Below are 23,332 nucleotides of genomic sequence, written 5' to 3'. Positions count from 1 at the left end.
AACTTTCTATGAAAAAAATCAATAATACAGTTTGAAATGATCAAAAAGAGGTTCATTATGGAAATTGAGAAATTCTTTGTTAGAAGACTTGAGTGACTGACGTTGAAACCTCGTGTTCTTTTTAAATTAAATGTTATTTTTTTGCAATTGGACCTTTTTCACTAAACGAATTTGAGGCTATATGCAGTTTTTTGAAAACGTTTTATATGAGTTTTTATAGACATTCACTGGTTTCAGAGAAAGTCACAACATCATATATCTATTTGGACTTACTCCTTTATTTTGTGCCCAACTTTGTAAGTGGTATTGTACGTTAGGTCTCTTGGAGAAAATTAATGCAAGGGAAACACATAGATGATGATCTACCGAATAGAATTTAGAAGGCATAAATTGATAGAAAAAAGATTTATGAAAAATAGATGTGTGACACCTGGTAATCATAACAGGTTCAGAGAAGAAAGGATTGTCAATTAAAATTTCAATTGAATTTAAAAAACGATTGTTTTCAAACATTGCTTTAATCGTCCAGTTTAAAAATCATTTACATTGTATATAAAGATCTATTTGACTCTAATTCTAAGAATGAGTTAAATTAACAACGAACTTTTGAAATTATTTACAGTTAAATTCACTTTTACAACATTTTTTTCACTTATTACAACAAAAATTAATTCATTCTTTTCCGGAGTTTTTGAAAATCCCGGGTGTATTGTTTTCTGTTCCCGAAAAAGAATTTTTACTTTCATTCAGTATCTGTTTGTATATGTTATCTGTTGTTTCTATATGTTTTTATAAATTATCTGTTGTTTTTTTTACTTGTTCGATTTGGCTAAATATCAAAATAACATGTACCAAAAAAATTTTTTGAATTTCAAAGGTCAAATTTTTTTGTATTTGAACAAATACTTCGATGTCAATTCGCACCCCCGTACTCGGCGCCCGTATTTAACTGCAGTTTCACCATCTTGATGTAGACTTCTTTTTTGTCATTAGTTTTTCAATCCTGCAACATGCATCTAGAATCTCTCATTCAATATTATGCACTGAACATTCAACAGGGTGTTGTCCCACAGGGGAATCCTTCTTTTGATGATCCAAAAAACTATTGATAACATGTTGGCTGGTTTGGCCAACATAGATGGAACTGCAATCATTCCATGTAATTTTATATACCACATGGGATTTCAGATTTTCCTCAAAATTTGATTTCGGGTCGGGCAAGCAAGTTATTTGTTTTCTCGTTGTGAAAATGATTTGAATATCACATATTTTTTCAGTCTACTTGCAAAATTTTGAGTGATGTTTCATCTGTATTGAACAAAAAATCTCAGTTTAATCTAACTCTTGTTAAGAATTTTATTTGTTTCAAGATGTTGTTCATTTTTGGGGTTTTTTTTTAATCTTTGCCTTCGTAACTATTTTGCCAAGGTCTCATTAACAATACTGGATGACCACTTATTTGGACTTTGATTTTCAGTCCAGGTCTCCTGACATTTCTTAAGACCTTTGTCAGAAGATTGCCAGTCACAGGTTGCATTAAAAATCCTATGCACAGTCCCTTGAATCATATTTTTCTGATGTTGTAGCGGTGCATAGCTACGTAAATTTAGGATTATGCCTATATCGGTCTCGATTTTTGGAACCAATGACAGTTAATTTTATTATCTTTGTTCACGGTTATATTTGCGTCTAGGAATGCCAGGTATCCACTACCGTTGGGTGTCTCAAGAGTGAATTTTAGGTTTTTGTGAAGAGATTTTGCATACTCAAGGAAATGTAGAGGGTTCCCATTGACAGTGCATACTTTGTCGTTCACATAACTCTTGAATAATTTCAATTTCTGTGTGTCCACTGTCGTACCGTTTTCTGCAGAATGGGAACAAATCCATACAATTTCCTGTATGTTCTTGTTTTTAGTGTCAGTGATAGTTTGTCATTTTGCATGAAACCAGTTTGTGCATGATTCGCAATCGACTCCTTTTCCTCGAAAAGTCACGCGACGGTTACAATCAATGCACATTCCCTTCATGTCATAACAGGTTCATAACATAACAGGTTCATATATGAATTCTCGGTAATCATGCAAGGATTATGTATGGTTTCTTAGTAGTCAGACAAGGATCGTACCAGGAAATACGCTATGATTTGTCAACACGCATTTAAACTAGGACTTATCGAACTGGCCACTTTGAAATAAAGAACAGGAAATTCAAATTAGAGGAACATTTTTTCTTTCGAGCGCAACGTGCTGCCAATTTCCTTTTGCAAAAAAAACAATAGAGTTTGACATGACTAAAAAAAGGTTCATCTTGGAAATTGATAAAATCTTTGTTAGAAGACTTGAGTCTTTTCACGTTGAATATTTTTGCTTTTCATAATATATGTTCAAGCCATTTTTGCATTTCTTAAGCGCAACATTTTTTCTTTTGAGCGCAACGTGCTATCAACTTCCTTTTACAAAAAGAATACAGTTTGACATGACTAAAAAGTGGTTCATTTTTGGAAATTGATATTTTCTTTTTTAGAAGACTTGAGTCGCTTGACGTTGAAAACTCTTGCTCTTTTTATAATAAATTTTAATGCCATTTTTGCAGGTCTTAAGCGTTTTTTTCGTATATTTTTTTAAAATTTTGTCGTTGTTTAAGTATGTACTATTTGTATTTCCCTAAACAGGAATTGAGCCTTTTACTAGTAGTAGTAGTACCTACAACCTACTACTACTACTAAAGAGAAACGATTTTCTTGTTTAATAAGTTTATCATATTAACGTTTATCACAAGGGCGCATCTAGGATAACCCCCTCAGTTAATCCATCTATCAAAAACTATTGAAATTACTCAAAAGTTTAAAAAATCAATAAATGTGAGAGGAAAAGGCATTTCCAACATACGATTATAGTGAACCATAATGTATAACATGCTAATAAATTACATATTAAACGCATAATTCGAAATTTTCACAAACAAATAGGAGAACAAAAAGAGATGGTTACTAATAGTAAACCGGATTTTAACAATATAGGGAATGCATCATAAATAATGATGAGAATCATCATGCATTTTCATCTTGACGGGACACGTCAAGGAATGTTTGTTCATGACGGGGTTCGTCATGCAGGTAAACCTGTTATCTGTTAGTTTAACTAGAGGGACCCGTGCGGTAGAAAATACCTATGAGAAAATCCCAAGGAAATTAACGAAAATGGGTAAAAATAACCTAAGATTAATTAACAATTGATAGGACTGATACCAAAGAACATATTCAAAACTAAACCTTACACAATCGAGCTGCCTCTCTTTAATTGCTTTACATCTCTCATCTTCACAAAACTAATAATTACGAGCAATAGATCTAAGTTTGTATTGAACTGATTGTACATATACATCTGCTCAATTAAATTCAAGTCTGAAACTTGGAAAATTTTCCTCAGTAACTCCGAGGTTTAAAGTGCTTAAGAATAACATCCAACTCAAACCGTAACCGTAGACAGTGCACGGATACTACACTGGCGACAGAGATGAGATGCAGGAGGCAGGTGGAAGCATTGAAGAAAGATTTGGAGGAGGTTACAAATGTAGCCGAAACAAAAACATGGGAATGTATCGCTCTGGTGGACGAGTGGGAGTGCTTAGCTCGGGAGTTGGAGAATGCCGAGATAGACAATAGAAAGCCAAGGGGTAGAGTAAAAACAGAGCAATTCTCAAAGAAGGTCATACAGAGGAGTCTGGAGGCGATCAACCTGCAGAGCCCGTTCAGTCGACATCCAAACTTTTATGAACTTCTATTCCTGCCACAGGGGGCCACAATCAGTACTATCCAGAAACATTTCAAAACGTTGGCACCGCTCTGTCATCCGGACAAGGGTGGTCGTGAGGACATGTTCAAAATCATTCTTCAAGCAATGAAAATTATGGAAGACGAGGAGGCCCGTAATATTTATGACAAGTACGGGATTGAAAAAGCACAAGAATATATGAACTCGAAAATGGACATTTGAAACTCTTGCTGTGTGAGTGAGTTGAACACTCACATTTTCTAAGGTGGAGGCAGTATAGTGAACCATAATGTATGACATGCTCATAAATTACATATTAAACGCATAAATCGAAATTTTCACAAAAAATAGGAGAACAAAAAGAGATGGTTACTAATAGTAAACCGGATTTTAACAATATAGAGAAAGCATCATAAATAATGATGGGAATCATCATTGGAATTTCATCTTGACGGGACACGTCAAGGAATGTTTGTTCATGACGGGATTCGTCAAGCAGGTAAACCTGTTATCTGTTAGTTTAACTAACGGACCCGTGCGGTAGAAAATACCTATGAGAAAATCCCAAGGAGATTAACGAAAATGGGTAAAAATAACCTAAGATTAATTATCCATTGATAGGACTGAAACCAAAGAACATATTCAAAACTAAAACTTACACAATCGAGCTGCCTCTCTTTAATTGCTTTACATCTCTCATCTTCACAAAACTAATATTTACGAGCAATAGATCTAAGTTTGTATTAAACTGATTGTACATTTACATCTGCTCAATTAAATTCAAGCCTGAAACTTGGAAAATTTTCGTCAGTAACTCCGAGGTTTAAAGTGCTCAAGAATAACATCCAACCCAAACCGTAACCGTAGACAGTGCACGGATATTACACGATCATTGGGAGTTGTTTGTTTGCCCTGGGGACTTTATCAAACAGCGGGTTTAAATAATGATCCATGTTATGATAGAGCTCCATGGTCGTGGTGCAGGGCTTGGGTCTTTCTCCTTATTGCCCTGATTTGGTATTTTTAATGATGGATGGGGGCCTATATGGGTTACATGAAAAGTTATCTGGTGGTGGGGGTGTTATAATGGGAAAACCTCAGGGTTCCAGGCAAAAGGAACAAGCTCACTGGTGATTTCTGGCGATCCTGTATGTTAATAATATCATGTGATGATTAATGATTCGTATTCATTTTTTAATTCCGTCATTAATAGATGGCTCCTATTTGGTTTTCTTACCTGGCTCTTCAGGAAGCAAATGAGTCACTACGAAGGATCTTTTTTTGGACCAGTGCCTCACATAGTTGGAAATGATGATGGGGCTGTATGCGATGAGTGATGTTTGGTTCAAGAAACTGTGATTGTGGTGGCATGGGACTGGATGTTCCATGTGAGTCATCTTTCTTTTTTTAAATCTATTAACTGTTTCACTGAAACTCTCAAATTTATTTTTCCAGTGGTTGTCATCTGTCCACGCCATGTTGATATTGACATACGCAGAGAAGCTGTCATTTCTTGATCTGAAAGAGTATGAGGCTGCTGAAACATGATTTTGGAGACCATTGGGTGTAGTTGAGGGCGGCTAGTTGATCTGGAAAAGAAATGCATGTGCTTCTGTTTTGGCGTCTTGAAAATCGCCACAAGTTGTCCCTTTTGATGCGTGCTTCTTAAATTATTTAAATTTTAATACACTGAGTCGAATAACTTCCGAGTTATTCGTCTCAAGAATTGATCCAATTGACTCTGGACAATTCTTGCGTTAGATTTTTTGCAACCCCTCGACTTGGAAATTGGACACTGATACAAAGGGAATAAGCAACTATAGGATGCAGCTTCGGACATAGGGTATCTGGAAACTGGTAATTTTGGATTTATTTAAATTTTATGATCGATTTCAAACAATTTCTCTTGCATTCAACAATCTTCAAAAAATTTTGTACTTTGGATAATTTTGATTTGAATAAATTTTAGAATCCAAAAAGCTCTGTTTGTAATATAAACAAGCGAACCAAGAAGAATTCTGAAACCAGAATATTTACCAGTATTAATTGCATGTTGATATATCAGGGTAATTCTTGAGCGTTTGTCGATATTATTAGAAATTTTTCAGTAAATTCCGTTGGTCATCCTCATTGAACAAATCAGTGCTGCAGTATATTCAATTGCTGAGTTGTATTCAATCTTAAAGTTTCTTTCGAATTCAAACTGAAAGATAAGCTTAATTACAATCTGAGTGAAAGGAAAGATGAGTAGCGTTGAGATTATGTATCAGCCGTCGGAGCAGTTTGACCTCCTGCAAGGATTTGGAGTCATCCCAAAGGTGGCAGAAGCAATTGACAAATTGCATCAGGAAAGTATTGTTTCCATTTTCCTATCTGCTATCTGATGAGAAATGTCGCGAATGTTCAAGAATACATTTGTGAGTTTTCGTTATGTTATGATATTTGACATTTTGCCTATGATCAACGTTGAATTTGATGACCCGTTTCTCTTCCCATTGGAAAATGACCGCCTGTAATTGATATTTTAACACCTATTTATTGGCATGTATTTATTGTGGATAGTTCAATGCCTTGTTAGGAGAGATGCAATGCTTTTGTTCACCGGGAGGGGCGGGGGTGTTGGAGTGTTTGATGTATCGCAAGGGGAATGAAGTAATTTCTTCTCAATTAAAGAGTTAAAAAAATTGATAAAATGTTTAGTCGGGAATGTTGGCTGGTGAAGAATTGAGTGACCAAGTGATTGACGCATTCCGCGAAATGCCAGAGCAACAGGCCTTGCAAGTGTTGAACACTTTCAAATCGAGCAACCTGAACACCATCAACAACAGAAGTGCTTTCTTATTGGGACTTATCAAGCAGAGCTACAAAGGTTCGACCACTTTTAACTTATCAATTAGTTTGAAGTTAAATCTGTTCTTACACTAATCTCGAATTTTTCTACCGTTATTGTATAATAACTGACCTGTAGTTCCGGTATGTTGCCAGGTTCTCTCAAGACAGAAGGGTCCGTTGTTGTCCCCGAAGATCCCACCCTTGCACAAATAGGAAGTGCTGGTGGGGCCTCTCAACAAGAGCAGCAGCAGTTCTCAGCACCAGAGACTGAAATGGTAGGGTATGACGGTACTGGGGCTGCAACTGAAGAGTATGGTATGATGGACTATGATGGAGTGTCAGGTGCAGCTGACTTGGGTACAACAGGCGCAGGTGGAATGTACGGAATGGGAGGTGGCATGGGCATGCACCAACAGGTACTCGTTTAATAATAAATTGTCAGTAATTCCTTGTCTAATTTTGGTGCTTACCAATTGAATATAAATTACGGAGTAAAAATAGTCAGGCACTAAAACGTCGAGGCAGCTGAACTCTGTCAATTAGTTTGCAATTAAATCTTAGAAAGGACGTGGAAAATCTGTTCACACATTTTTGTGATTTTTGAAGTCAAATTGGAGTAGTAGTTTTAGTCACGCCGAAACAGGAAGTGGAGTGAAAAAGCGAGTGGTTTTAAGGCGTGAAACTTTTTCACTCTAATTTTAAAGTACGCTTTCTCGCTAGTGGTTTTTTTGTTCACATGCGGCATTTTGACCTTCATTTTTTAAAAACATTTTTTGATCTGATTTTTCTGGATGTGGTTTTCCCAATTCACCCATTGACCGTTCTAGGTCTAGTTTTTGTCTAGTCTATGAAAGTTCTTTGAATTGTACGTCGGGACTTGTCCTATGTTTTTTTAATTCGCTTTACCTTTGACCACATTTTTCGTTTTACATACGTCACGATTTTCACGTTTTACTTTGACTTACTTTCGTCACTGCTTCAACTGAATGAATTTTAAAATCTTTCACGCATTCAATTACACAATGTGGTGAATACTGTCAAAGGCAAAAGATCAAAATCAAAAGAGGCGGGATGAACCGAAAAAGCCCGGTCGTTAAGTCATTGAGAATTAGGTTATCAAAGTTCATTAGAGTGTTTGCTGTATAATCATAAAATATTACTGGTTTTTCAACCTTGTTTTCATTTGATAGACCACATTTTTGTGCTGTTCGTATAAATGTGACTTATTATTGATTTTTCGAGATTATCAACCGTTTGATAGCTTATGTTTTTTTTGACTCTCATTGTATATTCCTGAATTGTTCGTGATTTTTTTGAGTTATGCAAAGAAACTTAATACTGCAAAAGATATTCACAAATATTTCTGATAGCTTATGGTGTTTTTGAATGTATCATCATCATGAAACATTCGTGATTTTTCGTTCTACCTTTGGAGAAATATTTATTGCTTCAAAGATATTTAAACAATAGATTTTTCATGTTTCCAAGTGATACCGTTAAGTTTTTATGACGTTATCATTGCATGTTGTTAAAATTTTACTCAGTTTTGCTCGTATTTTTTTTAATTGCTCTCAAACGAAGTTTGTAGCAATTATATTAGTCCTGTCGGTCTTTTTTTTATGCGATTTTTCGCTTGACCAATTTTTCGTCTGACGCTTTTGACCTTTCGTCCTCAAAAACGGGATAAAGAGGTAGCGCCCAGCGGGCATTATGTGCTCTTAGAGCCTTTCAGGTCTGTTTCAGCTCAAACTGTCTTGGAGACTTATACTTATACTTATGGTGTGAGGGGCGGTTCTTAGAGGTTGACACCCCCCCTTTCTTAGAGGTTGACACCCCCCACCCCCACTATTGGCTCCACCCCCCCACACCGCGCTTTTGCCCCCCCCCCACCCAGTGCTGCCCCCATCAGCCCCCGGTGCACCCCCCCCCCCCGTGGCTAGCTACTGACCAAGCCAACCGCTCGCCGGTCGTTTGAGAGCAATTCGCCCGACGTTAGTCGGTTATGTTTACTTATCGAATTAATGACAGGCCCCATTAGTTTCCTACGGGTGAATAAGTGAACTTAATTTTTTCAACTCATAGCTTATAGTTTTTGACTGAATTAATTTCAAAAAGAATATTAACGGATTTTAAATGTTCCGATTGGCTTTCGGATAAAAGTTATATGCATTTGTTTAAAGCGTTTAGCTTTTATTTTTTTATTAGCCGCAAAGCGATAGCTGGGCTATTATTGGCCTTCTGGTTTTTGTACAATTCAAAGAATTTAATTGTTTTGATGTGCTGTCTTTTTTAAAGATATGTTTACGCTTTTTTTGACATTTTCTTGTCAATGAGAAGTAAAATTGGAGTAGTGATTTTAGTCACGCTGGGGTAGTAAAAGGAGAGAAATTCGAGTAGTTTTATTGCGTGACATTTTTCAAAGTGCTTTTGAATGTGAAGTGAGAGAATTAGATTTTCGGTTTTTCTAGAGCAATTTTTTTAACGTGCGGCAATAAGACTTCTGTTTTCGCTCGTTTTTTTTTTCCATTTTCTGTAAGAATATTTTTTAAAGGCATTAAGGATGTTATAATAATGCTTAGTTGCACTTGTTTAAACCCTCAAAAGGCGACTAATGATTTTCAGACTTGGAGTCTTTTTTTCTTGATGAATTAAATGAGTTTTTTGATTTTGCCGTTCTTTCGACTGTTAAGTTATTGAGTCTCATCATTGATGGGTCTCAATGGCTCTATTGAGTTTTGTGTAAATTAATTTACTGATGTGAGTTGTTTAATTTACTGAGATGAAATGTTTTTAACTACATTGACATATACTGTTTTCGAAATAATGACGCTTTCTTGGGTTCCTCCAAATTTTGTAGTTCTTTTTTGGTTATGTCATTGTGAAAAGCTCTTAAGTTTTTCAAAGATTTTGACATTTTGTCTATGAAATAAGTTTTTAATTTTGTCCGTTTTTTGTTCTTTTGTCTCATTGGCTCAATTGAGGCATGTTTAAAGTCATTTACTGATATAAATTGAAATTAATGGTTTTAAGGACATCCACACCAACTGTTTTCTAAAAAAAATGAGAGGTTTTAGCATTTCCATTTTTTTTAGATTTTTTGTTCTGTCACTTAGTCTTTTTATGGAAAGCTCTAAGTGGCTCTTATGAGTCCCATTATATCAGTTTACATCATTTTTTTCATATTAAACGGTTTTAACTATTTTGACACCGCCTGTTTTCAAAAAACATTAGGTTTTTTAAATCGCATTTTGCCTCTTTTTTTTTAGTTCTGCGGTTGATCTGTAACTCATTAATGATAGATCTCACTGGCTTTATTTTTAGGCATATTTGAGTTCACCTTGTTTTTTTTTAATTTCAAGACGGCGGTGTCAACTTTTTTTTCACCACTTGTTTTCAAAAATTATTCGAGATTTTGTTTCTGCAGTGGTTTTTTTACGAAGTTGATGTTTGCTGTCTAAACTCCTATTGTTCAGATCTTTTTGAGTTGGACGCTGTTGGTAATAATAAACTCAGTAACAAGATTTTTCTAGAAGAAATGATTTTTTTAATTTTTGTATTGTTGTGTTTATTTTCTTGGACTTCTTGGTATTTGTTTTGTTTCTTATTGGAGGTCGTTCTTATAAGGAGGCTGATATTTTTGTACTTCAGGACTGGTTTTGTCATGTTTTCTTTTATTTCGTTGTCAAGATTTGTTCGACTATTTTCAGAATTTTTTCAAATCTGCTTTTGTTCATTCGTTCATGCAATTTCAGCTGAGTTTCGTGCGTGACATTATTTTTCAATCTTAGTGGAGCGAGTTTTGGTTCATTGGCGTGATGAAATTTTTGCTCACACTTGACTTAACTCACTCTCAAAAATTAATTTCGCACTCTGAAATGGACTTTACTTTACTTTAATTCAAAGAGAAGATCAAGTGAGTGTGTGCCACTCTAGTTGAAGGTTATTTGAGAGCAGCTAATAGAAGCAGTAATAATTTCTTTGGCCGGCTTTTTTGGCAATCTGCCTGCTCTGTTTGTATTTTTTATTCAAAAATAGTGGTTGTTTGAGTTTTAGCCGTATTTCTTTTTGCTTGTGCTTTCTCAACCATTTCGTTTTGCTGTCCCATTTGTTTTCAAACAGTTGTTGTGAATTTTTGACTGACAATAACAAAGCTTTTTGTCAATCACAGGTTTTGTTGGTTGAAACGTTATGGTCTTTATGACTTAACCACTGTATTTTTTAAAATAAAATATTAGTTGATTTTATAGAGGTTTACTCATATTTGTTTTTGTTGTCTGATTACTCGGTCTCATCAATGATAAACCCCATTGACCTTTTAATGAGGCATTAACCAAGATATTTGATTTCTCCATTTCACAGCTTTAATGTCGTGCTGTCCCATTTGTTTGCAAGCAGCAGGTATTGCAACATTTCGAATCTTGCCTTCATTTGGAATTAGTAAAATGTTGTCTGCGTACTAACGGTGAATGGGTTGATGTGCTTAAAGAGCTAATTATATGGTTTTGGTTGTATTGACTTTGAAGCCACTAATTTTTAAATTTTTTGAGTTCTTTTGATTGGTGTCTGGGGACTACAGGTCTACGAAGCTACCGTAGCTGTTTTCTGCCAGCTAATTTTTCGTTTTTGTTTCTTTCGACATTTTTACTCATCTTAGTGACTTAGGTTGTCATTAATGGGCTACTTAACCTTGTGAGTTACTCAAAAACGATACTGAATTGCGTCCCAATGCCAGGTGTGTTTTGAACTGGAATGTCTGTGCAACAATTTTGCTGTAATGTTTACTTTTAATTTTCTCGAGAATTTTTTTGCCAAGTTTTGATGACTAGAAATTTTTCTGTGCTTTACTGTTTTCCGCCAACCATGGCCCCTGTTTTGCTATTTTGTGATATCAGGGTAAAAATTTGTTAAGTACTTTTTCCTGTTTTAGAAATCTTTTTACTGTGGACATCTTCACTTTTTCGCTCTCAATTTTAAATTACGATCTGCTTACTATGTTTTGGTTTTTATTGTATGAGTAATTTAACGTACAAAAAAGAAGCGATAGTTGAGATTTGTTATCTACTACTTTGCCATTCGAAATATTTCGGAGAGTTGTTTTTGATTTCTTCATTCCGTAAAAAAACTTAGTCGAAGTAAATGGCATTAATCAATTACCGCGATGCAATCATTTGAATTGTTTTGCTGCTTAAATCAACCGAAGAGGTCTAGCGAGCTTCAAATTTTTTGCTCTTTAGCTTTGCCTGGCTATTAGGAGTTTTTGCAAAACTTTTTGTTAGTCTTATTTGGAACACCTTGCATTTGTCTTGTTAATTAATTGCTCTCAGAAGTGTGGAGTATTTTTTTATTAGTCAGTCCTGTGTCTTTTTAATGCGATTTTTCGCTGAACCGATTTTTCTTCTCACCCTTTTAATTTTTGTCCTTAAAAACAGGATAAACGGGTAAAGCCCAAAGGGCATTAAGTGGCTGAGCAGCTCTCTTATAGTCCTAGGCTTTATTAGTTTCTGAGTACGCAATTTACCAGAACTGTTTTGAGGAAATAATTTCTCGGTGTGAGGGGCGGTTCCTAATCTTTAAGATTTGATCCTCACATCACCGGTGATTTCAGGTTAATTCTCTCGACGTTAGTCGGTTATGTTATGGTTTGTAATTATACGATATATAAGTTGCTCCAAGAAGCAGAAATTGATTTCCATGACAAAACTATTTGTTTTGCCCCATTTTAGCCTTGGTCTTTTCTAAAGCCGATGAAGGACAGGAAAATTGTTCTTGTAGAGAATATTATTTCGTCGGTCTTATAAAAAGTTGGTGACGTTGATTTGGATGCCAGAACGTTAAGAAATAGAGTAGCTTTGACCTTTTTGTGAGAGACATTACTCTGCTTTTTTTCAGGATAAGAGTGATCAATTTTTTTTCAAGGACTGTCATTGTTAACTTGTCCAGCTCTACTAGTCTCCCAGATGCTTTATTGGCCGGGCATGGTGGGAAAAGTGTGTTTCTCACTTATAAATGGGGCAGTTTTCAGAGTTTATGAGCCCAGAATTTTTTCAGCTTTTGTGTTCGTTAGAAGTCTTTTGAAGATGTTCGAAGTTTATTTAGGTTATATTACAATAAAGAGTTATTATTTGATTTTTGTCTTTAATGTCACTACTGGAATGCAAACAACACTCTTGGTTTTGAGTTTTTAGGTCTGTCTTTCTTTGATTAGTTTTGGGAAAGTTTCTGTCATTTTGATAGGTTGTCGTTTTGTGCGCCTTAGTAGCTATTGAATTGTGAGACATTAAAATTTTTATTTTTGTTTGTTGGGCTTGTCGCTATTGTGTTTTTGGAATCAAGGGATATGTGTTTTGGTTTGCTGTTTTTGTAGGTTTTCTTCATTTTCTGATATTTTCAAAAGATGCAAAGATCAATTTTTAGAAAAATCAAGTTGGCAGTCTCTAGTTTCTGGTTTTGAAAAATATTGCTTGTTTCTGTTTTAGGGATCAGTAGTGGTTTCTGTATTATTGTTCTTAATTTTCTTACCCGCAGTTTTTTTGATTTCTACAACTTTCTTTGCTTTTAAATAATTTTCACGTTAGACTTCTTATGTTTTGCGTGTTCTTAATTGCGCTTATTCGGAAATAATGCGAGCATAATAGCGAGTTTGAGAGAGTGAGTAGCAAGGCGGTAGCAATAGAAAATATTAGTTTTTATCGGATTTTGCCTTTTTTGTAGTTTTTCGGTTGATCTGTAACTTAGCCTCAATAATGATGGATCTCCTTGGCTTTGTTTTTAGGTATATTTGAGTTTATCTTGTTTTTTATTTTCAAGGCTACTGGTTTAAACGACTTTGTCACGACCTGTTTTCAAAAGTTACTCGATTTTGGATTCTGACCGAATTGTAATAGTTTTTGTGGTCTGTTGGTTAGTCTCATTAATGATAGGTATCTTTTGCTCTGCAATTAGGAATAATTGGATCTATGTAATGTTTAATTCCAATGCTTATAATTTAACTGTTTCGACACCATTTGTTTTGAACTAATTTTGATCTTTGATGGTTGCCTGCTTTTTTTGCGTGGTCCGCCAATTGTTCCCATTAAAATTGGTATATTCTTTCCTGTGGCAGAAAGTGCAACAGATTTCGAAGATTTCATGTTTTAGTTGCGTAGTTCAATGACTACGCGATGCTACTTAAGTGCATTGACAATCGTAAAAATTGTTTTTTTTTTGCCAAATGTGGTTTATGTTGTCCGTTTATTTTATGTGCAGTAGTTTTCTACAAAGTTGGCGTTAAATTTTTTGAAGTTGACTTTAGGAATTGTAACTTTGATAACACTGTTTCTAATTGATTTGAAAGAATTTTTTTTCGATTTTTGCACTGTTTTGTTTACTTTCGTGATCTTGGTATTTGGTTTGTTTTTTAATCGGAGGCTGATCTTTTAAGAAGGCTGATGTTGTTGACTTCACTTTCGTCAATTCTTTGAATTGTAATTCAGCACTGGTTCTGCTATGCTTTATAACTTCGTCGAATAAAAATGTTTTGCCGATTTTTCGACATTTAGTGTGAAATCTTATTGAGGGCTAGTTTCATTCTTCGCTCATTCTGATAACAGGATTTAAACAACGGTTGCTCAGAAAAGCAATCTAAATTGAACGGTGTCTTGAAAACGAAATCCAGAAGAGAAACGCGATAAACCCATAAAGCTCGATTTTAGATGCCAGCTACTTGAAGTTTGTTCTTAAAGTTACAGTTACCATCTCTAATGCTTATTGGTATTTATAATAGCCCCTGTATCCTCCCATTAAGTAACAGGGGTACGTCTAACAACAAAATTAATTGAAAATAGTTCGCTTTCTAAAAAAGTTGTCTTACATCAATTAGTTTTTGTCCTCAGTTTTTTCTCAAAGCTTCCTGACTGAATTTCCTCTATTTGTTTTGAAAGTCCCAATAATTTTGAAATTACGTCAAGAATGGGTCCGATTGGCTCCTTTTATTTCATGGCTGTTACCTGTATCAGTTTGTCCCGATAGTTAAGTTTATTTGGAGTTCAGTTTCTTTGGTTGTATTTGAGGACTTGTACTGTTAAGTCATATCTTATGGAAGAAATTGAATATCTTTGCGTCTCAGTTTTTTTAGGGCCAGATAGATTTTCTCAGTAGAATTGTTCATAGAATTTGGAAATAATTTTTGATTGGTGAAACCGAAACAGAAAAAGCATGGAAGAGGATGATTCGGTGGCGTATATTTTTTCATAGTGATCATCAAGCAGGGTGTGAGAACACGGTATTTGTGTAATTTTAGTGTTCGCGAGTGCTTTTACTTGCGGTTATTAGACTAACTTTGGTCGGACTAATAGTTGTTTATCTTTATTCTCTGGTTTTGTTTCATTGGGCTGCCTAATTCGTGGCTACTGTCCGACAATTACCTGCTATGTATTTTATTCTCCTTAATCTGTGCACAGTGGTATTGTTCAACTACAAGTCTAAAAGGAATATTTTAGGGATACTAGGTATTGTCCGTCATTTGTCGGCAATACTTCAGAGAAATAAATAAATAAATTTTGAGTTAATTTGGTATCATATGTGTATTGGAAGTAATTTCTTTTTCAAATGGTGTTTAGGGTGGCATGGGCATGTATGGTGGTGGCTATCCTGCACATGATATGGCAGCTAGACAGAGGTCACTCAAGTGTGGTCCCAATGCAGAACTGATGAGTCAAATTCTTGCCAGGACTGGCTATCCGCACGAAGTGACTCCCTCTCTCAGGAGATACGGTGGACCACCACCTGACTGGACTGGGCCAAAGCCAACCCAGGGAGTTGAGGTAAGAAGCCTACACTAGTAAATGAGCATTTTTGGTTACCCTGTACTCTCATTTTTGTAATTTGTAAAACTTGTTAATAGCCGCACAGCGATAGCTGGGGCTATTATTGGCCTTCTCTTGGTTTTTACAATCCAAGAATTGGATTGTATTGGTGCTCTGTCTTTTTTACAATTCAAAGAATTTGAATTGTATTGGGGCGCTGTCTTTTTTTTTAAGATCTGTTCACACATTTTCATGATTTTTGAAGTCAAATTGGAGTAGTGATTTTGGTCACGCCGAAACAGGAAATGGAGCGAAAAAGCGAGTGGTTTTGCGGCGTGAATTTTTTTCGCTCTAATTCTAAAGTAGAGTGAGAAAACGGTGTTTGAACAAAAATTCGGTTTCTCGGTAGTCGTTTTTTGTTCACATGCGGCAATTTCACTCTGATTTTTACTGTTTTTTCGATTTTTTGGATCGGATTTTTTTTCTAAATGGTTTTCCCGATCATTCACAGCTCATTCTAGGCCTAGCTTTTTGTTTGATTTAAATTTTCAATTCTCGCTAGTGGTTTTATTGTTCACATGCGGCATTTTGACATTGATTTTCTGTTTATTTCTTATTTTTTTGTTCTGATTTTTTTAAAATGGTTTTCTCAATTCACTAATAGTCCATTCTAGGTCTAGTTTTTCTGTTTAGTCAATGGAAATTCTTTGAATTGTACGTCAGGACTTGTCCTGCTATGTTTTTTTTTATTTTTGTAAGATGTTTTCACACCTTTTTTCATGATTTTGAGCCTTCAAAGCGGGATAAACAGGTAAAGCTCAGCGGGCATCAAGTTTCATTAGAGGCCCGCGTTTAGTAGTCCCTCAAGTACTCAGAGTGGTGAAGCTACTGGGAAGGCCGTAATTCAAGGTTAAAAGGTGATTCTTGGGAGTTTTTGAGCCTAAAATAATGAAGTTTTTAGCACTTTTTCGTCATTTTTTAAATTTTTTGTTGGACCAGTCTGAAAATGAGGTTTATTAAAGTTGATAAAGGTCCTTTGCAAGACGTAATTGCTTTTTACGGCCTTTAAGCGCTATATCTATTGCTACTCCAAGCATAAACACGGTAATTTATACTAATATTTTTCAAATTTTGAAAATTTGTCATTTTTTGAGTTGTTTCAGACTTTGATGTCAAAAAAGCTCCTCTGGGGTTTAATAATAGGTTATTGCGTAATGAAGTGGTTTTAAACATTTTAACTTCATGAATTTTACCAATTATTTTAAATCAAACTTGTTTTTTTTTTCAAATTTCCTGACGTTTATTGTCATTATTCAAGTTTTCCAGCCCCAGGGGGCAAGAAGCCTCATCTAGGGTTTGCTATCAGTTTACTGAAATTATTTTTTGGCCTTGGAATGGTATTCAATATTTTAATATCTTTTATCAATTTTTTGATAAAGTTGCAATTTTTTTCTTTAAATTTTTGAAATTTTTATTCAGTGGCCAGGGAACCACCTATAGGGTTTGCTAGTATGTTACTACATAGTTTCTAGGGGCAATAAAATAGTTTGTAATTTTTTAATTTTGCAATTGTAGGGATTTTTTTAAATATAGTCCTATATAGTCCTGTTTTTGGAATTTTTCTTTAAATTTTCTCTACTCTTTCTTGATACATTTGTCATATTTGTCCAGTTTATCTACTTTTAGTGGCAGATTCATCTCTTTCGAGCTTTTTGCGTAAGTTAATGAGTATTTTGAAATAATTCATATGGCCTTCAAGTTAAAAGCTTCAAGGGTTTTAGCAATGAGCGTTTTTTTGGTTAGTTTGTTTGATTCTTTTAGTTTCTCAACTTTTGAGATTTTGTAGTGTTGGCTGGGATTGTTCAATTGATCTGCTGGTCAGGTTCATTAGGTCTGTTTTTCATTCAATTACTTGGATTGTATTTCAGGACTTGTCCTGCTATGTATTTTTTTATTCGTCGTCAAGATTTTTGTTACGACCATATGGCGTCACAACCACTTCAAATCTGCTTTTTGTTCATGCAATATTAACTGAAATGCATGCGTGACGTCATTTTTTGCTCTTAGTGAGCGAGTTTTTTGTTCATTCGCGTGTTTAAATTTTTGGTCACACTTGACTTACCTCACTCTCAAAAATGACTTCCGCACTTTTTAATTGACTTTTGTTTACTGTAATTCAAAGAGATATGGTCACCAAACGGGTGTGTCACTCTAAATGAAGGTTATTTGAGAGCAGCTAATAGAGGCATTAAAAACTTATGCAGATTTTTAATTAAAAAATAACATATCAGCCTTCAATGAAAATACGAATTTTTTTGGTCTGTCTTTTTTACTGTTTTTTTAGACTGCCGATCTACGAATCTATTGCGGCTATTTTCTGGCAATCTGCCAGCTATGTTTATTATTTTTTTGAGACTACAGGTCTACGAAGCTATTGCGGCTTTTCTCTGGCAATCTGCCAGCTATGTTTTAGCGACTTTTCCCTGGACCGATTTTTTGTCTTACCCTTTTGACTTTTCGTCCTTCAAAACGGGATAGGCAGCTCAAACCCGGAGAGAATTAAATTCTCTAAGAGCTTTATGGCCGTATGGCTTCACCGATGCAATTCACCAAAGAATATGAAGCGTGGTTCTTAGAGTTTGACCCCTCCTCCTATAAATTCCGCCTTCTTAACACCCCCACTCCACCTCATTCCATCCATAACCCGGAACACTCGCCACCCAACTTGAGCTTCTCCTTCTCCCTGGTATGCTTCATGTTTTCATGATTTTGAGCCTTCAAAACGGGATAAACAGCTAAAGCTCAGCGGGCATCAAGTTTCATTAGAGGCCCGCGTTTAGTAGTCCCTCAAGTACTCAGAGTGGTGAAGCTACTGGGAAGGCCGTAATTCAAGGTTAAAAGGTGATTCTTGGGAGTTTTTGAGCCTAAAATAATGAAGTTTTTAGCACTTTTTCGTCATTTTTTAAATTTTTTGTTGGACCAGTCTGAAAATGAGGTTTATTAAAGTTGATAAAGGTCCTTTGCAAGACGTAATTGCTTTTTACGGCCTTTAAGCGCTATATCTATTGCTACTCCAAGCATAAACACGGTAATTTATACTAATTTTTTTCAAATTTTGAAAATTTGTCATTTCTTGAGTTGTTTCAGACTTTGATGTCAAAAAAGCTCCTCTGGGGTTTAATAATAGGTTATTGCGTAATGAAGTGGTTTTAAACATTTTAACTTCATGAATTTTACCAATTATTTTAAATCAAACTTGTTTTTTTTTTCAAATTTTCTGACGTTTATTGTCATTATTTAAGTTTTCCAGCCCCAGGGGGCAAGAAGCCTCATCTAGGGTTTGCTAGCAGTTTACTGAAATTATTTTTTGGCCATGGAATGGTATTCAATATTTTAATATCTTTTATCAATTTTTTGATAAAGTTGCAATTTTTTTCTTTAAATTTTTGAAATTTTTATTCAGTGGCCAGGGAACCACCTATAGGGTTTGCTGGTATGTTACTACATAGTTTCTAGGGGCAATAAAATAGTTTGTAATTTTTTAATTTTGCAATTGTAGGGATTTTTTTAAATAAAGCCTGCAATTTAAAATTTTCGATTGTTTTCATTTTTTTCAATTTTTTTTGTCATTCTCTGAGTTTTACTATATTTACTGGCCAACGAAACCTTTTAAATGTTATAGACGGTTTACAAAACAGAACTACAGAGTCAAATAAATGTTTTGACCTTTTTTATAGTCCTGTTTTCGGAAATTTTCTTTAAATTTTCTCTTCTCTTTCTTGATACATTTGTCATATTTGTCCAGTTTATCTACTTTTAGTGGCAGATTCATCTCTTTCAAGCTTTTTGCGTAAGTTAATGAGTATTTTGAAATAATTCATCTGGCCTTCAAGTTAAAAGCTTCGAGGGTTTTAGCAATGAGCGTTTTTTTGGTTAGTTTGTTTGATTCTTTTAGTTTCTCAACTTTTGAGATTTTGTCTTGTTGGCTGGGATTGTTCAATTGATCTGCTGGTCAGGTTCATTAGGTCTGTCTTTCTTTCAATTACTTGGATTGTATTTCAGGACTTGTCCTGCTATGTTTTTTTTATTCGTCGTCAAGATTTTTGTTACGACCATATGGCGTCACAACCACTTCAAATCTGCTTTTTGTTCATGCAATATTAACTGAAATGCATGCGTGACGTCATTTTTTGCTCTTAGTGAGCGAGTTTTTTGTTCATTCGCGTGTTTAAATTTTTGGTCACACTTGACTTACCTCACTCTCAAAAATGACTTCCGCACTTTTTAATTGACTTTTGTTTACTGTAATTCAAAGAGATATGGTCATCAAACGGGTGTGTGTCACTCTAAATGAAGGTTATTTGAGAGCAGCTAATAGAGACATTAAAAACTTATGCAGATTTTTAATTAAAAAATAACATATCAGCCTTCAATGAAAATACGAGAATTTTTTTGGTCTGGTCTGTCTTTTTTCCCTGTTTGTTTTGAGACGCAGATCTACGAAGTTATTGTGGCTATTTTCTGCTAATCTGCCAGCTATGCTTTTTGTAGCTGCGGAGCTGTAAGCTGAGCCGAGCTATAATGCGTTGCTCCTGGTTTTTTCTTTGTTTCGTCTTCTGACGCTTTTTCCTCTACATTTTGTTCTAGAACATTATTTCGATACACGTTTTCAGTCACTCTTTTATGCCTGATTTCTTCCTTTTCGCTCGACCTAAATTGCTCGCATTCAGAATTTATGTCTGTTTCTAAAACAAAGTTGGTTTTGATATAAGAGTGCGTAAGGGACTTGTAGTTTAGTGGTTAATGTAGCCGGGGTCTTACGCCGGGGTTGGGGTTACGAACCTCTGCGTCGTCAAAAGTTTTTGCACCCAAATTTGTTCTCAAATGTACACTACACCCCTTTGAATAAAAGTTGGCCGCGATAATTTTTTCAAAACGTTTTTTAATGTGTTGTCAATAGCCGCATAGCGATAGTAGGGGCTCTTATTGGCCTTCTCTTTGTTTTTATAATTCAAAGAATTTGAATTGTATTGGGGTGTTGTTTTTTTAAGATCTCTGTTCAGATTTTCATGAATTTTGAAGTCACGCCGAAACGGGAAGTGGAGCGAAAAAGCAAGTGGTTTTGTGGAGTGAAATTTTTTTTGCTCCTATTTTAAAGTAGGCTGAGAAAATGGTGTTTGAACAAAATTTGCTTTCTCTTTTGTGGTTTTGTTTACATGCGGCACATTTTGACGTGTTGATTTTTTCGACTGTGTTTTCGATGTTTTGGGATCTGATTTCTTTCTAATTGGTTTTCCAATCCTTTCTTAACCCATTCTAGGTCTTGTTTTTTGTTTAGTCAACAAAAATTCTTTGAATCGGGTCTTGTTTTTTGTTTAGTCAATGAAAATTCTTTGATTTTTTGCTGCTATGTTTTTTTAGTTCGTCAAGTTTTTTTTGTTGCGACCATATGACGTCACAATTACTTCAAATATGCTTTTTGTTCATTCGTTCAAGCAATTTCACTGAATTGCGTGCGTGACGTCGGTCTTCTCTCCTAGTGGAGCAAGTTTTTTTGTTCATTCGCCTGATTAAGTTTTTGGTCACACGTATACTTACTTCACTGTCAAAAATGTCTTCATCACTCTGAAATTGACTTTTCGTTACTTTAATTCAAAGGGATAAGGTCAAGTGTCACTCTAATGAAGGTTTTTTGAGAGTAGCGTATAGAAGCAGCAATAAGTTATACAAGCTATCTCTTTGATATTGCAGATCTACGAAGCTATTGCGGCTATTTTCTGGCAATCTGCCAGCTTTGATAAGTATTTGGTTATCAGCCCCACTTTGTTTTTTACAGTAGTCTTTCGGTTTAGTCTCGCCGTTTGAACTTATTTTTGTGTGGTCGAATTTTTCCGCTTTAACGAGTTATGGATATTTTCTGTGGTTACTATTGTTCCGACCCCTGTTGAGGGGGGAGGAACTATATACAAAAATGTTTTTTTTTGTTCAGACAATTTTCGACGATCGACATATTCATGGTAGAGAGTTGAGACTGGTATCATCAGAAAGCCCGTCCAGCGTAGAATATGGAATTAATTTTTTCGTTTTTTAGTGGGAGTTATTGAGGTTTAAACGTCCGAGAAAAGTAGAGTGAATTCAGTTGTTTTTATTCACATTTTCCGGAATTTTTGCCGAAATTTTCGTTAATTTTGTCAAAAATTGTTAAAGAATAGTGTTGCTGATTTTTTTTTAAAGACAAAAAAGTTTTGTTGATTATTTTGAAATAATTTTTTTGCCAAAAATTCTGGCTAAATATTTCAAAAATCAGTCTTTTTCATCAAAAACAGCACGAAATAAGCTAATTTAGTCCACTTTGTTTAAATGTGCCGGAAGTACAACCCCAAACAACACTAATAAAATCTTTCTTTAGTCAAAAGAGGTCTACGCCAACTTCAAATTCTGTTGAGAGTTCTCTGTAATTAAAACTTTGCCGTTTTTTGCTAACTTTACTCGTTGATTATCAAAAAACGCTGAATTTATTTTTGAGTTATTAACTGACAAATTATCTATATCGATAAAACTCGAAAATTTCCTAATGGATGAACAGCATTAGGAGGGCTAGTTGTGGACCAATCTTGGACTGTTACAATCCAAAAAAGAATTGATTGTAATCAGTCGGGCTTTTTTTTTTTAAAAAAAATTGATCTTTTTTATATTAATTAAAGAACAGAACATATCAATTCAAAGCTCAAGAGTGCTAGGTCCAATTGGCTTCTTAAGCAGTTCCAAGCGAATGCATTAGTTTTTTAGTTGAAAGCTTTTGGTCGTTTTGACTGTTAAAAATAATTGATTTTTAAATAAATAATGGCTTAATGAACTTTTCCTCTTTTTTTCTTGTTTTGGTCAACTTGTAGCTTAGTGTCAGCAATGAAAGAATGCTTCTTTTTTCTATTGATTTAAAATTTAATATCTATTGCGGTTTTAAGCTTTAAGTGATTGTTTTCTGGCTTTGATACAACTAAATTTCAGATTTTTTTCTATTTTTAGATTTTTGCTCATTTATCAGGTTTCCTAGTTTTGTCACCTTATCACATTATCGACAGTTCTCATATCACATTGTTGGCGTTCAAAGTAAAGCACAATTGAACATGTTAAAGTTCTGAAGGATATAGATTATCGTTTTAACGGCTTGGACACTTCTTTCTTGAAGAATTTAATTGAATTTTTTAATGTCTTTAATTGTCGTTTTTAGTTGTATGAAATTTCCTGTATAACGAAAGGTTTCATTGGCTTTTGATGGACCAATAGATGAGCCGATATTATGATATTAGTGGGTAGCTGATGGCTTTCATGACTTCGAAAACAATTGTTTTCCAAAATGAAGAAAACTTAAGTTAGAAATTTTGTTCTTTTTTTGTCTTTTTGTTACCTAGTCTCGTTAATTACCGGTCAAATATGACATTATTGATGTCAAGTAAAGTTGTCAAGAGGGGTTGGTGTCACAAAATTTAATGTTTTTAAAGAATTAGTTATGATCTAGCTAGCTTCGACACTGGTTTTTCACAAAAAAAAGTAAATTAATTTGATTTTTGTCATATTTGACGTTCTTTTTGTAGACGCAAGACATATTCTGGATAATTGCTGGTCTCAAGGGCTTTCTTTGGACGAAGAAACGAACCTGTTTATTTATTGGCTAATTATTGGCTTTCATGACTTAGGAAATAATTTTATTTCGAAAAACAAAAATATTACTTAATTTTGCCTTTTTTTCTTTTTTGTTTACTTGTTACATAGTCTCATTAAAGAAAGGCCTCATACTACGTTATCGGTGTTTGAAGAAGGCACCAAAATGTGGCTTTACGGCTTCGACAGCGTTTTCTGACAAGTTTTAATTTTGTTTTTGTTTGTTGTCTTTTTGTTGTTCTTTTTAGCCGCAAAAAAAATAGATTATAGACAGTTCTTA

At 34.7% G+C, this 23,332-nt stretch overlaps 1 protein-coding gene across 1 annotated transcript in view; it reads left to right on the top strand.

Moving 5' to 3' along the window:
- The first annotated feature begins 5,838 nt into the window (after nucleotides 1-5,838).
- The window catches only part of LOC142341732 (heterogeneous nuclear ribonucleoprotein Q-like), a 29,695-nt gene continuing 12,201 nt past the window's right edge, over nucleotides 5,839-23,332 (top strand). Inside the window, exons 1-4 of the mRNA XM_075392902.1 lie at nucleotides 5,839-6,123; nucleotides 6,476-6,644; nucleotides 6,761-7,023; nucleotides 15,205-15,408. Of these exons, the coding sequence (XP_075249017.1) occupies nucleotides 6,019-6,123; nucleotides 6,476-6,644; nucleotides 6,761-7,023; nucleotides 15,205-15,408 (741 nt within the window). The 5' untranslated portion in view covers nucleotides 5,839-6,018. The remainder of the gene's footprint in view (nucleotides 6,124-6,475; nucleotides 6,645-6,760; nucleotides 7,024-15,204; nucleotides 15,409-23,332) is intronic.

Source organism: Convolutriloba macropyga, chromosome 6 (genome assembly GCF_964194025.1).
Source record: "Convolutriloba macropyga chromosome 6, txConMacr16.3, whole genome shotgun sequence".
NCBI lineage: Eukaryota > Metazoa > Xenacoelomorpha > Acoela > Convolutidae > Convolutriloba > Convolutriloba macropyga.
The sequence above is the reverse complement of the archived record's forward strand: the minus strand, read 5'-3'. Positions and strand labels throughout refer to the sequence as shown.